The 14281-nt window shown below is 54.4% G+C and overlaps 1 protein-coding gene across 1 annotated transcript in view; it reads right to left on the bottom strand.

Annotated features, from left to right (window-relative positions):
• Positions 1-604: 604 nt before the first annotated feature.
• Positions 605-14281, bottom strand: part of CFAP263 (cilia and flagella associated protein 263) — a 40945-nt gene continuing 27268 nt past the window's right edge. The window contains exons 4-9 of the mRNA XM_069739573.1: positions 8620-8778; positions 8463-8543; positions 7394-7549; positions 1182-1289; positions 930-1085; positions 605-846 (exon numbers count right to left, since the gene is read on the bottom strand). Of these exons, the coding sequence (XP_069595674.1) occupies positions 757-846; positions 930-1085; positions 1182-1289; positions 7394-7549; positions 8463-8543; positions 8620-8778 (750 nt within the window). The 3' untranslated portion in view covers positions 605-756. The remainder of the gene's footprint in view (positions 847-929; positions 1086-1181; positions 1290-7393; positions 7550-8462; positions 8544-8619; positions 8779-14281) is intronic.

Genomic DNA, 14281 nt, shown 5'->3' with positions numbered 1-14281 from the left:
TCGTGCCGCAGATGACAGTATCACCAATAATCACAGACGCTTCGTGCAGCAGATGACGGTATCACCAATAATCACAGACGCTTCGTGCCGCAGATGACAGTATCACCAATAATCACAGACGCTTCGTGCAGCAGATGACGGTATCACCAATAATCACAGACGCTTCGTGCAGCAGATGACAGTATCACCAATAATCACAGACGCTTCGTGCCGCAGATGACAGTATCACCAATAATCACAGACGCTTCGTGCAGCAGATGACGGTATCGCCAATAATCACAGACGCTTCGTGCAGCAGATGACAGTATCACCAATAATCACAGACTCTTTGTGCCGCAGATGACGGTATCACCAATAATCACAGACGCTTCGTGCCGCAGATGACAGTATCACCAATAATCACAGACTCTTTGTGCCGCAGATGACGGTATCACCAATAATCACAGACGCTTCGTGCCGCAGATGACGGTATCACCAATAATCACAGACGCTTCGTGCAGCAGATGACGGTATCACCAATAATCACAGACGCTTCGTGCAGCAGATGACGGTATCACCAATAATCACAGACGCTTCGTGCCGCAGATGACAGTATCACCAATAATCAGCCTTGTAGAGAGTTTGCTTTTATTACTCTGCACTCCGGTAACATGAAGATCTTTGTGTAAGAAGTGAAATCAGCTGAATTAGGAAGCATCCACACTTCCTGGAGGCGCTGACTTCCTCTGGTCACCCCCTGCTGGACCCGAGTCCGCCTCACGGCTCTCCCGATAGCTGCCCGTATTGTGGAATCAGTCTGGCAGCTTTGACTTGTTCCCAACTTCTACGCTGAGCACTCAGAGAAAGCTGTGTAGTCAGGGCACAGGTCAACAGTGATCACATCCCATCGATAAGGATTGGGGTCATTATGTCCCTTTTGAGCCCATTACCTCGGCGATCTCCACCTTCCTCTCCCACGCTCGCACAGTCTTCTCCAGCTCCTCCTGCGCCATCTTCTCCTGCACGTACTGCAGGACGTCTGGGACGCGATAGTCGCTCAGCTGCTTCCTCAGCTTCTTGTTCAGAATTTCAGCCTTTGCTCGTTCCTGACAAAAGTAACCAGAGACATGAAAGGGGTCACAGCCCGACACAGGCCACCACCAGCCCACCTGTGACATCGGTCGCCCCAGGATCCCGCTCACCTGCTCCACTTGACTCGTCTCCAACTCAATTCTCTGCAGGATCTCAGAACGGGACGAAATCTCCTTGGTAAGACGACCCGACTCCAGCGAGCTGTGCTGAAGCTTCTTCTGCAAGAACAGGACACCATCCAGAGCGCGGCCCTACCCTCCATGTACACCCCCCCCATCCAGAGCGCGGCCCTACCCTCCATGTACACCCCCCCATCCAGAGCGCGGCCCTACCCTCCATGTACACCCCCCCATCCAGAGCGCGGCCCTACCCTCCATGTACACCCCCCCCATCCAGAGCGCGGCCCTACCCTCCATGTACACCCCCCCATCCAGAGCGCGGCCCTACCCTCCATGTACACCCCCCCATCCAGAGCGCGGCCCTGCCCTCCATGTACACCCCCCCCCATCCAGAGCGCGGCCCTGCCCTCCATGTACACCCCCCCATCCAGAGCGCGGCCCTACCCTCCATGTACACCCCCCCATCCAGAGCGCGGCCCTACCCTCCATGTACACCCCCCCATCCAGAGCGCGGCCCTACCCTCCATGTACACCCCCCCCATCCAGAGCGCGGCCCTACCCTCCATGTACACCCCCCCATCCAGAGCGCAGCCCTGCCCTCCATGTACACCCCCCCATCCAGAGCGCGGCCCTACCCTCCATGTACACCCCCCCCCATCCAGAGCGCGGCCCTACCCTCCATGTACACCCCCCCCATCCAGAGCGCGGCCCTACCCTCCATGTACACCCCCCCATCCAGAGCGCGGCCCTACCCTCCATGTACACCCCCCCATCCAGAGCGCGGCCCTGCCCTCCATGTACACCCCCCCATCCAGAGCGCGGCCCTACCCTCCATGTACACCCCCCCCCCATCCAGAGCGCGGCCCTACCCTCCATGTACACCCCCCCCCCATCCAGAGCGCGGCCCTACCCTCCATGTACACCCCCCCCCATCCAGAGCGCGGCCCTACCCTCCATGTACACCCCCCCATCCAGAGCGCGGCCCTACCCTCCATGTACACCCCCCCATCCAGAGCGCGGCCCTACCCTCCATGTATACCCCCCCCCCCATCCAGAGCGCGGCCCTACCCTCCATGTACACCCCCCCATCCAGAGCGCGGCCCTACCCTCCATGTACACCCCCCCATCCAGAGCGCGGCCCTACCCTCCATGTACACCCCCCCATCCAGAGCGCGGCCCTACCCTCCATGTACACCCCCCCATCCAGAGCGCGGCCCTGCCCTCCATGTACACCCCCCCATCCAGAGCGCGGCCCTACCCTCCATGTACACCCCCCCATCCAGAGCGCGGCCCTACCCTCCATGTACACCCCCCCATCCAGAGCGCGGCCCTACCCTCCATGTACACCCCCCCCCCCATCCAGAGCGCGGCCCTGCCCTCCATGTACACCCCCCCCCATCCAGAGCGCGGCCCTACCCTCCATGTACACCCCCCCATCCAGAGCACGGCCCTACCCTCCATGTACACCCCCCCCATCCAGAGCGCGGCCCTGCCCTCCATGTACACCCCCCCCCATCCAGAGCGCGGCCCTACCCTCCATGTACACCCCCCCATCCAGAGCGCGGCCCTGCCCTCCATGTACACCCCCCCCCATCCAGAGCGCGGCCCTACCCTCCATGTACACCCCCCCATCCAGAGCACGGCCCTACCCTCCATGTACACCCCCCCATCCAGAGCGCGGCCCTACCCTCCATGTACACCCCCCCATCCAGAGCGCGGCCCTACCCTCCATGTACACCCCCCCATCCAGAGCGCGGCCCTACCCTCCATGTACACCCCCCCCATCCAGAGCGCGGCCCTACCCTCCATGTACACCCCCCCATCCAGAGCGCGGCCCTACCCTTCATGTACACCCCCCCATCCAGAGCGCGGCCCTACCCTCCATGTACACCCCCCCATCCAGAGCGCGGCCCTACCCTCCATGTACACCCCCCCCATCCAGAGCGCGGCCCTACCCTCCATGTACACCCCCCCCATCCAGAGCGCGGCCCTACCCTCCATGTACACCCCCCCCCATCCAGAGCGCGGCCCTACCCTCCATGTACACCCCCCCATCCAGAGCGCGGCCCTGCCCTCCATGTACACCCCCCCCCATCCAGAGCGCGGCCCTACCCTCCATGTACACCCCAACCCCCCCCCCATCCAGAGCGCGGCCCTACCCTCCATGTACACCCCCCCATCCAGAGCGCGGCCCTACCCTTCATGTACACCCCCCCATCCAGAGCGCGGCCCTACCCTCCATGTACACCCCCCCATCCAGAGCGCGGCCCTACCCTCCATGTACACCCCAACCCCCCCCCCCCCATCCAGAGCGCGGCCCTACCCTCCATGTACACCCCCCCATCCAGAGCGCAGTCCTACCCTCCGCTTACACTCCCCCATCCAGAGTGCAGTCCTACTCAGCATACATACCCCCATCCAGAGCGCAGTCTTACCCTCCATGTACACCCCCCCATCCAGAGCGCGGCCCTACCCTCCATGTACACCCCCCCATCCAGAGCGCGGCCCTACCCTCCATGTACACCCCCCCATCCAGAGCGCGGCCCTACCCTCCATGTACACCCCCCCCATCCAGAGCGCGGCCCTACCCTCCATGTACACCCCCCCCATCCAGAGCGCGGCCCTACCCTCCATGTACACCCCCCCATCCAGAGCGCGGCCCTGCCCTCCATGTACACCCCCCCCCATCCAGAGCGCGGCCCTACCCTCCATGTACACCCCCCCATCCAGAGCGCGGCCCTACCCTCCATGTACACCCCCCCATCCAGAGCGCGGCCCTACCCTCCATGTACACCCCCCCATCCAGAGCGCGGCCCTACCCTCCATGTACACCCCCCCATCCAGAGCGCGGCCCTACCCTCCATGTACACCCCAACCCCCCCCATCCAGAGCGCGGCCCTACCCTCCATGTACACCCCCCCATCCAGAGCGCGGCCCTACCCTCCATGTACACCCCCCCATCCAGAGCACGGCCCTACCCTCCATGTACACCCCCCCCATCCAGAGCGCGGCCCTACCCTCCATGTACACCCCCCCATCCAGAGCGCGGCCCTACCCTCCATGTACACCCCAACCCCCCCCCCCATCCAGAGCGCGGCCCTACCCTCCATGTACACCCCCCCATCCAGAGCGCGGCCCTACCCTTCATGTACACCCCCCCATCCAGAGCGCGGCCCTACCCTCCATGTACACCCCCCCATCCAGAGCGCGGCCCTACCCTCCATGTACACCCCAACCCCCCCCCCCATCCAGAGCGCGGCCCTACCCTCCATGTACACCCCCCCATCCAGAGCGCAGTCCTACCCTCCGCTTACACTCCCCCATCCAGAGTGCAGTCCTACTCAGCATACATACCCCCATCCAGAGCGCAGTCTTACCCTCCATGTACACCCCCCCATCCAGAGCGCGGCCCTACCCTCCATGTACACCCCCCCATCCAGAGCGCGGCCCTACCCTCCATGTACACCCCCCCCATCCAGAGCGCGGCCCTACCCTCCATGTACACCCCCCCATCCAGAGCGCGGCCCTGCCCTCCATGTACACCCCCCCCCATCCAGAGCGCGGCCCTACCCTCCATGTACACCCCCCCATCCAGAGCGCGGCCCTACCCTCCATGTACACCCCCCCATCCAGAGCGCGGCCCTACCCTCCATGTACACCCCCCCATCCAGAGCGCGGCCCTGCCCTCCATGTACACCCCCCCATCCAGAGCGCGGCCCTACCCTCCATGTACACCCCCCCATCCAGAGCGCAGTCCTACCCTCCATGTACACCCCAACCCCCCCCATCCAGAGCGCGGCCCTACTCAGCATACATACCCCCATCCAGAGCGCAGTCTTACCCTCCGCTTACACTCCCCCATCCAGAGTGCAGTCCTACTCAGCATACATACCCCCATCCAGAGCATAGTCTTACCCTCAGCGTACACACACACACCCCCATCCAGAGCCCGATCTTACCCTCCGCGTACACACACGCCCATCCAGAGCGCAGTCCTACCCTCCGCTTACACTCCCCCATCCAGAGTGCAGTCCTACTCAGCATACATACCCCCATCCAGAGCATAGTCTTACCCTCAGCGTACACACACACACACACACCCCCCATCCAGAGCCCGATCCTATCCTCCGCGTACACACACGCCCATCCAGAGCGCAGTCCTACCCTCCGCGTACACACACGCCCATCCAGAGTGCGGTCCTACCCTCCGCGTACACACACGCCCATCCAGAGTGCGGTCCTACCCTCCGCGTACACACACACACACACCCATCTAGAACGTGGTCCTACTCTCCATGTACACACACCCCCCCATCCAGAGTGGTCCTACCCTCCGCATACACACCCATCCAGAGCACGGACCTACCCTCCATGTACACACACCCCCCCATCCAGAGTGGTCCTACCCTCCGCATACACACCCATCCAGAGCACGGACCTACCCTCCATGTACACACACCCCCCCATCCAGAGTGGTCCTACCCTCCGCATACACACCCATCCAGAGCGCGGCCCTACCCTCCATGTACACCCCCCCATCCAGAGCGCGGCCCTACCCTCCATGTACACCCCCCCCATCCAGAGCGCGGCCCTACCCTCCATGTACACCCCCCCATCCAGAGCGCGGCCCTACCCTCCATGTACACCCCCCCCCCCATCCAGAGCGCGGCCCTACCCTCCATGTACACCCCCCCATCCAGAGCGCAGTCCTACCCTCCATGTACACCCCCCCATCCAGAGCGCAGTCCTACCCTCCATGTACACCCCCCCATCCAGAGCGCAGTCCTACCCTCCATGTACACCCCCCCATCCAGAGCGCAGTCCTACCCTCCATGTACACCCCAACCCCCCCCCATCCAGAGCGCGGCCCTACTCAGCATACATACCCCCATCCAGAGCGCAGTCTTACCCTCCGCTTACACTCCCCCATCCAGAGTGCAGTCCTACTCAGCATACATACCCCCATCCAGAGCATAGTCTTACCCTCAGCGTACACACACACACCCCCATCCAGAGCCCGATCTTACCCTCCGCGTACACACACGCCCATCCAGAGCGCAGTCCTACCCTCCGCTTACACTCCCCCATCCAGAGTGCAGTCCTACTCAGCATACATACCCCCATCCAGAGCATAGTCTTACCCTCAGCGTACACACACACACACACACACACCCCCATCCAGAGCCCGATCTTACCCTCCGCGTACACACACGCCCATCCAGAGCGCAGTCCTACCCTCCGCTTACACTCCCCCATCCAGAGCGCAGTCCTACCCTCCGCTTACACTCCCCCATCCAGAGTGCAGTCCTACTCAGCATACATACCCCCATCCAGAGCATAGTCTTACCCTCAGCGTACACACACACACACACACACCCCCATCCAGAGCCCGATCCTACCCTCCGCGTACACACACGCCCATCCAGAGCGTGGTCCTACTCTCCGCGTACACACACGCCCATCCAGAGTGCGGTCCTACCCTCCGCGTACACACACGCCCATCCAGAGTGCGGTCCTACCCTCCGCTTACACTCCCCCATCCAGAGCGCAGTCCTACCCTCCGCTTACACTCCCCCATCCAGAGTGCAGTCCTACTCAGCATACATACCCCCATCCAGAGCATAGTCTTACCCTCAGCGTACACACACACACACACACACCCCCATCCAGAGCCCGATCCTACCCTCCGCGTACACACACGCCCATCCAGAGCGTGGTCCTACTCTCCGCGTACACACACGCCCATCCAGAGTGCGGTCCTACCCTCCGCGTACACACACGCCCATCCAGAGTGCGGTCCTACCCTCCGCGTACACACACACACACCCATCTAGAACGTGGTCCTACTCTCCATGTACACACACCCCCCCATCCAGAGTGGTCCTACCCTCCGCATACACACCCATCCAGAGCACGGACCTACCCTCCATGTACACACCCCCCCCCCATCCAGAGTGGTCCTACCCTCCGCATACACACCCATCCAGAGCACGGACCTACCCTCCATGTACACACACCCCCAGCCAGTGCACGGTCCTACCCTCCGCATACACACACTCCCCCAGCCAGAGTACGGTCCTACCCTCCGCGGATGCACATCCCCATCCACAGCACGGTCTTACTTTCCCCATACACACACCCCCATCCACAGCACAGTCTTACCCTCCCCATACACAGACCCCCATCTTGCTCCTGGTGGTCACCTTGTAGGAGTTAAGCACTTGCATGGTATTCCCAGTTGTCATTTTCAGCTGTAGAAGATCCTGGTTCCTCTCATCGATTCTTTCCAAAAATTGTGCATTTTCGATTTTCAGCTGCTGGAAATCCACCTCATTCAGCACTTCTCCCATCTCCTCCTTCTAGAAATCACATACAGCAAAAGTTACTGAGGCTGCACCCAGACCACCACATTTACCTCGATGCCCTCCATTACTTGTCCGGCAAGGAGGTAATTATAGAGACTGAATACCGAGAGACACGCTGCCACAGGGGTGCACGGCCCGGATGCCGCGGGGAGGGGGGTGCACGGCCCGGATGCCGCGGGGAGGGGGGTGCACGGCCCGGATGCCGCGGGGAGGGGGGTGCACGGCCCGGATGCCGCGGGGAGGGGGGTGCACGGCCCGGATGCCGCGGGGAGGGGGGTGCACGGCCCGGATGCCGCGGGGAGGGGGGGGGTGCACGGCCCGGATGCCGCGGGGAGGGGGGGTGCATGGCCCGGATGCCACGGGGAGGGGGGTGCATGGCCCGGATGCCGCGGGGAGGGGGGTGCACGGCCCGGATGCCACGGGGAGGGGGGTGCACGACCCGGATGCCGCGGGGAGGGGGGGTGCATGGCCCGGATGCCGCGGGGAGGGGGGGTGCATGGCCCGGATGCCGCGGGGAGGGGGGGGTGCATGGCCCGGATGCCGCGGGGAGGGGGGGTGCATGGCCCGGATGCCGCGGGGAGGGGGGGTGCATGGCCCGGATGCCGCGGGGAGGGGGGGGTGCACGACCCGGATGCCGCGGGGAGGGGGGTGCATGGCCCGGATGCCGCGGGACAGCACCAACCCCTAATAATCTGCAGTTTAACCTGCATCTAGGGAAGGATTCCCACGTCATACAGCAGGGTACCCCAGGAGGCTATGACAGGAGTACCACCTATCTGTCTGGGTAGACGAGGGCACTGGACTGCACAATGATGGGAGTGATAGGAGAGCACTACTACAATACCATCAATGCCATGACACCCCAGGTACAGGGACACAGGGGAAGATTAGATGTGATGTGCGGTACCTGCTTCAGCTGCATCTGTAACTTCTTCTTCTGGATTCTTAATGCTGCGTTCTTTAAGCGGAGCTTATCCACCAGACTGTCCTGCCAGGAGAGATGACCCCGTTATCACCGGTGAGAGACCTACGCCATAACCGCACCCCGCAGACAATGCACCTACTCTCGCCAGCATCTTCTCCTCCATGCAGCGCAGGATCTTTTCGGGGCTGCCCCTTTCACCCTTCTTGTTGCTCGCAGCCGTTCTGCCGATGTCTCGCTCAAACTCGTACTTTGCCTTTTTAATTTCTGAGCTGCGGATCTCTGCCTCTTCCTTGGTGGCCTGGAGAACCGGAGAGAAGAAGCGGTCACTGCATCGGAGGAGAGCAGAGAAGTCCATCATCGTAACAAGACATGCAGCAGCTGAGCGCTGGAGTATCTGGTTCTGCAGCAGCGGAGCACTGGAGTATGAGGTTCTGCAGCAGCTGAGCGCTGGAGTATGAGGTTCTGCTCAGGTATCGGCACCAGGAATCACAACTTTCATAGAGAAAGATTAAATTCTTCCATAAGACATCTCTGGAGAGGAGACATATCACCCCTACATTCATCATATGGGATTAATAATGGCTGGGAAGAAAAACTAATTAGAACAAGGGAAATTAGAGCGAGGTGACACTATAGCATCCAATGAAGTAGGGTCCTCCTGCAGTGACCAGGTAATTACCGCAGAGAAATGCTCTGGGAAAAGACACAAAGTCTGAGCTCTGTAGATTCAAGAGGCAGAGAAGTGGAAGATGTAACACCTTCAGAGGTAACTAGACAATTGCAATCAGATACTGTCACCGGCGTGCATATAGGAATATTGGGGTTAGAGATATACTTTCGGCTTCGTAGCGAAGGGACGCAGATAGCGCAATCACTCACATCACTCAAAGACCATTCTAACACCGCCAACTAAATACCGCAAGGACAACTGATGCTATCCAGGCCATGTGTCATCTCTATAGACAGATAAAAGCGTGGTAAGAAACAGAACGACAATATCTCCTGCCTGGGACCTCCAGAGGTGAAGATATCCTGTAAGTTGGGGATCTCAAACTTCTAACAGGCTCAGCACATTCCCACTATCCGGCCACACTAGGTCATGAAGGAACATCAGGTTCAGTCTCTTTCGTTACCCCTTTTACTTTACACAATTGTAAACAGTGGTGTGGAAAAGTGTTCACACCCTTTATGATTGCTATTGTTTTGTATGTTTGTCACTTAAGTGTTTCCGATCACCAAACAAATGTGAATATTAGACAAAAGGTAACAATAATCACAAAATGCAGTTTATAAATGGAGGGCTTTACTATTAACCCCTTAACGACTGCCAACGCATTAAAACGGCGATGGGGAATAAGAGTATAGCGCCGCCTAGAGGCAATTCCCGCTGGTGTCGGCTCTACATGACAGCTGACACCCTGCAGTATCGGACCTGGCCAGCTTTACGACCGATCAATCATGACAGCGGTATTCAAGTGGTTGCCAGGGGGTCACAAGACCCCCTTAGTATCCATCAGACCCCTGCGATGAGGATCCTGGGTCCCGATGGTGCCCATTGTACCCTGAGGTCATGTGACGACTGCATCGTACGGTGGCCTGTGAGATCCAGCTGTGCTGCAGTACAGCATAGATAGTGGCAGGACATTAGGTCCCTCTATTTAGCACTTTATCTCCTGAAACAAGCAAGCTTGGAAGAAACGCGTTGGGACAATCCATGAGGGAGGGTGCAGGCCTTGCTTATTACAGGGGTAGATGTGGACTGCCCTTGTCAGGGCGGGAGTTTTGGGGAAAGATTATTGATAGCCCCATAGGGATTGACAGGGTATTGTCTTCCCTAATCCAGGAATATCCATGACTCCGGTACCTGGCTTCTGGGATTGGCGAGACCGTTCCTCTTTTCGTTATATTCTTACAGGTTGCATATTTTGCTTCATGATATTTTGTGATAACGGTCATTACTTATGCAGCCAAGGGTATAAGGATTGGTATTGTCACCCAACGTTTCAGATACTATACCCTGGCTTAGATAGATTTCGCTACAGCCACTGCAACAGAAATCTTTTTACCCTAAGGGGGTTTCCGTTTCTGCATTGTTTTGGTCTTACATGGTTTGAAACTTTACGCCTTGTGTTTAGTTCACTGAGGGTGACACTTTTTGCTTTTGATATCTTTTAAGCACGCATTAACACTAGAACTACTGATGGAGTCATTTTGACTCATTTCGTTTTTTATTTCTCTTCTGTGACTACATTTTTCAGAATTCCGGCTTGAAACTCGGTGACTTTTCCTCAAATATGATGTGAAAAAAGATTTTGTGAGAATAAATAATTTTGGTAAAAAATTTGCGCGTTTTTTTCAAAATTTACCAAGAACTACTGAAGGGAGTCATTTTGACTCCCTACTATATTCTGAGGTCCTTTTGTCACTAAATGTTGCTATAAAGTTTTGTGCATAATTTTTTCACTCTGTCTTATTTACCCTGATGTTCATATAGATGTAGTTCAATTTACATGTCAACTTTTCACATTTTCATAGTCCTTTGAGCGCATGGTGTTTATTTTTTGATTCATATATATTGACACATATAAAGAACTGTACGCTTGCAGAAGCATGCAGGAACAATAATTTACAGTTTACTCTATCTGATGAGGAGCTAGATGCATTCATTGTGATATTCTATGCTCGTGGAATATCTGGCACGAACCGTCACTCGATTAGCAGTATTTGGTGTAATGACTGGGGAATACCGTTTTGCAAAGCGACAATGTCTAGGGACCGCTTTGTTGAAATTATGAGGTTTCTCAGATTTGATGAGAAATCTACTCGATCGGAGAGACTGCAAACGGACAAGTTTGCTCTATTTTCTACTGTGTGGGACAGGTTTATTGAAAATTGTATTGCGTGTTACAAACCTGGCCCATACATAACGGTGGATGAGCAACTTTTCCCAAGCAAAACTAGGTGTCCATTCACGCAGTACATGCCTTCCAAACCAGATAAATATGGCCACAAATATTGGCTAGCTGTTGATAAGGAGAGCAAATATCTGGCAAATGGCTTCCCTTATCTAGGCAAAGATGACACACGCCGTGCTGAGGACCGTTTAGCTGACCATGTGGTAATGAAGTTATTGGACCCGTTTTTGAAAAAAGGTCGCAATGTTACAACCGATAATTATTTTACTTCATTAAAATTAGCTAAACAGCTAAAAGCAAAGGAAACAACCATCGTGGGAACACTGAATAAGATAAGGCGAGAAGTGCCTAAAGAAATAAAATCCATGAAAGAGGAATTGTACAACACTAAAGTGTTTAGAAATGAAGACAATTTTACACTTACAGTATATCAAGGAAAGCCCAACAAAAATGTTGTCATTTTGAGTTCCGTCCATCCAGATGTTGTTGTTGCGTCTGATTCCGCTAAAAAAACTCCAGAAACGGTAAAGTTTTACAATGAAACAAAATATGGAGTAGATGTAGTGGATCAGATGGCACGAAAATATACCACACGAACATCCACAAGGAGATGGCCTGTTCATGCATTTGAAAATGCCTTAGACTTTGCGGGTATAAATGCATGTATAATATTCAAGGAGATTACCCACCAAAAAATGTCACGCAAGGCATTTTTTGCAAACGCTTGTGAGAGAGTTGAGTGGTCCTTATGTCACAGATAGGGAAAAGGGTTCCACGTCCCAAGTTTCTACATGTTCAGAAGTGATGGTTCAAACAAAATTTTGCCAGATCAAAGAAAAGTGCAAGAAAAATAGATCTGTCGGCAATTGTAAGACTTGTGGTAAGTCTTTGTGTGGGCAATGTACTGCCATAAATCAAAGGCAATGCCTAAAATGCGAAACACCAAATGTTTAGAAGGTGAATTCTGCGCCATATTTTCATTTTTATGCTCCTCCACCTACATTTTCTCTGCTTTTTGTTCTTCAGTTGTTGTTTATATGTGTGCACTTGAATTAAAAAAATGTTTGAAAAACGTCTATTATAATTATTGTTATTTTCTGTAGAAAAATAAGAAAAGCAGAAAAAAAACAATCAAAAGCATTACTGTTGGATCTCACAATAATAATACATTACAAAAAATATAATTATTAATAAATAACCACAAATGAAACTCTAAAAATAAACGAAAACAAGCAAGGAGTCAAAATGACTCCTTTCAGTAGTTCTAGGCGGGGTCACGAGTCCAGTAGTCCTAGTGTTAAAAGTTATGTTTTAAATCTCCACCAATGTTGTATCATAAAACAAAACACGCACCCATAATTAGTAAAGACCCGCTCTATAAAACTAGCACATTATTTATTCAGTATGGCGAACGCCGTCAAAAAACAAACAAAAAAAAGACACCCCAAAAATGTCACCGTTTCATCATAGTGACTCACAAAAAAAGTGAATAAAAAGCAATCAAAGTTGTGTGTTAAAAGAAAAAAAAAATACAACTGAAAAAGCCAAACCTTTTCACAAAAAAAAAACAAGCCCTAGTTTGGCTCATTCAGCAAAAAAACAAACAAATGTTTTTAGTCTGTCAAAAATAGCAAATCATAAAAAACAAACAAAACAAAAAAAAAAAACTATTCTTGTTCTGCTATTTGTTCATTCTGCCTCCCAAACATCGAATAAGGACCGGCTCACATTTATCCTGCACTCTCCACTGAGCACTTACGTCGCGGTGTGAAGACTCAGGGGATCAGTGGGTGCTCTCATCCACTGGCTCCAGACTGCATGGACCGGGTCACACACCACTGAGCGCCCACTCTCTCCCCGTGGGCAGAATACTACTCAGACAACACAGTGTGGCAATAATGTCATCACCTCTTTTCTTTTCATTTCTTTTTCCCATAATATTCAGTCATGTTCAAATACTATTGTATTTAGCTGATAAATGATTCAGGAAATTTCTTGACTTCTTTTAAAGTTAATAAAATAAATCTATATATATATATATTACACACATAAACATACACTAGATGGTGGCCCGATTCTAATGCATAGAGTATTCTAGAATATGTATGTAGTTTACAGCCACATAGTATATAGCACAGAGACGTAGTATATAACACTGCCCATGCAGTATATAACACAGGCCACGTAGTATATAGCACAGCGATGTAGTATATTGCCCAGCCATGTAATATATACCACAGCCAAGTAGTGTATAGCACAGAGATGTAGTATATAGCACAGCCCACGTAGTATATAGCAGTGTGGGCACCATATCCCTGTTAAAAAAAAAAAAAAAGAACTAAAATAAAAAATAGTTATATACTCACCTTCCGTCGGCCCCCCCGGATCCAGCCGAGACGTTTACTGATGCTCCTCGCGACACTCCGGTCCCAAGAGTGGCATTGTGGACTCGCGAGACCGCTACGTCATCATCTCACGAAAACCGCAATGCATGGATTGGTCACCGGAGCATCGCGAGGAGCGGAAGGGCCTGTTGTGGATCCGAGGGGCCGACGGACGGTGAGTATATAATGATTTTTATTTTTTAAATTATTTTTAACATTAGATCTTTTTCCTATTGATGCCGCATAGGCACCATCAATAGTAACAAGTTGGTCACACAGGATTAATAGCAGCGTAAACGGAGTGCGGTACACCGCGGCATAATGCGGTGTAACGCAGCCATTAACCCTGTGTGAGCGCTGACTGGGGGCGGGGGGTGAGTATGGAGCGGGCACTGACGGCAGGGGAGAAAGGAGTGGCCATTTTTGCCGCCGGACTGTGCCCATTGCTGATTGGTCGCGCCAAACAGCGACTTGGGATTTCCGTGAAAGAAAGTAAGACAGA

The sequence above is a fragment of the Ranitomeya imitator genome, chromosome 9 (genome assembly GCF_032444005.1).
Source record: "Ranitomeya imitator isolate aRanImi1 chromosome 9, aRanImi1.pri, whole genome shotgun sequence".
Lineage (NCBI taxonomy): Eukaryota > Metazoa > Chordata > Amphibia > Anura > Dendrobatidae > Ranitomeya > Ranitomeya imitator.
This window is presented reverse-complemented; position numbering and strand designations above follow the sequence as displayed.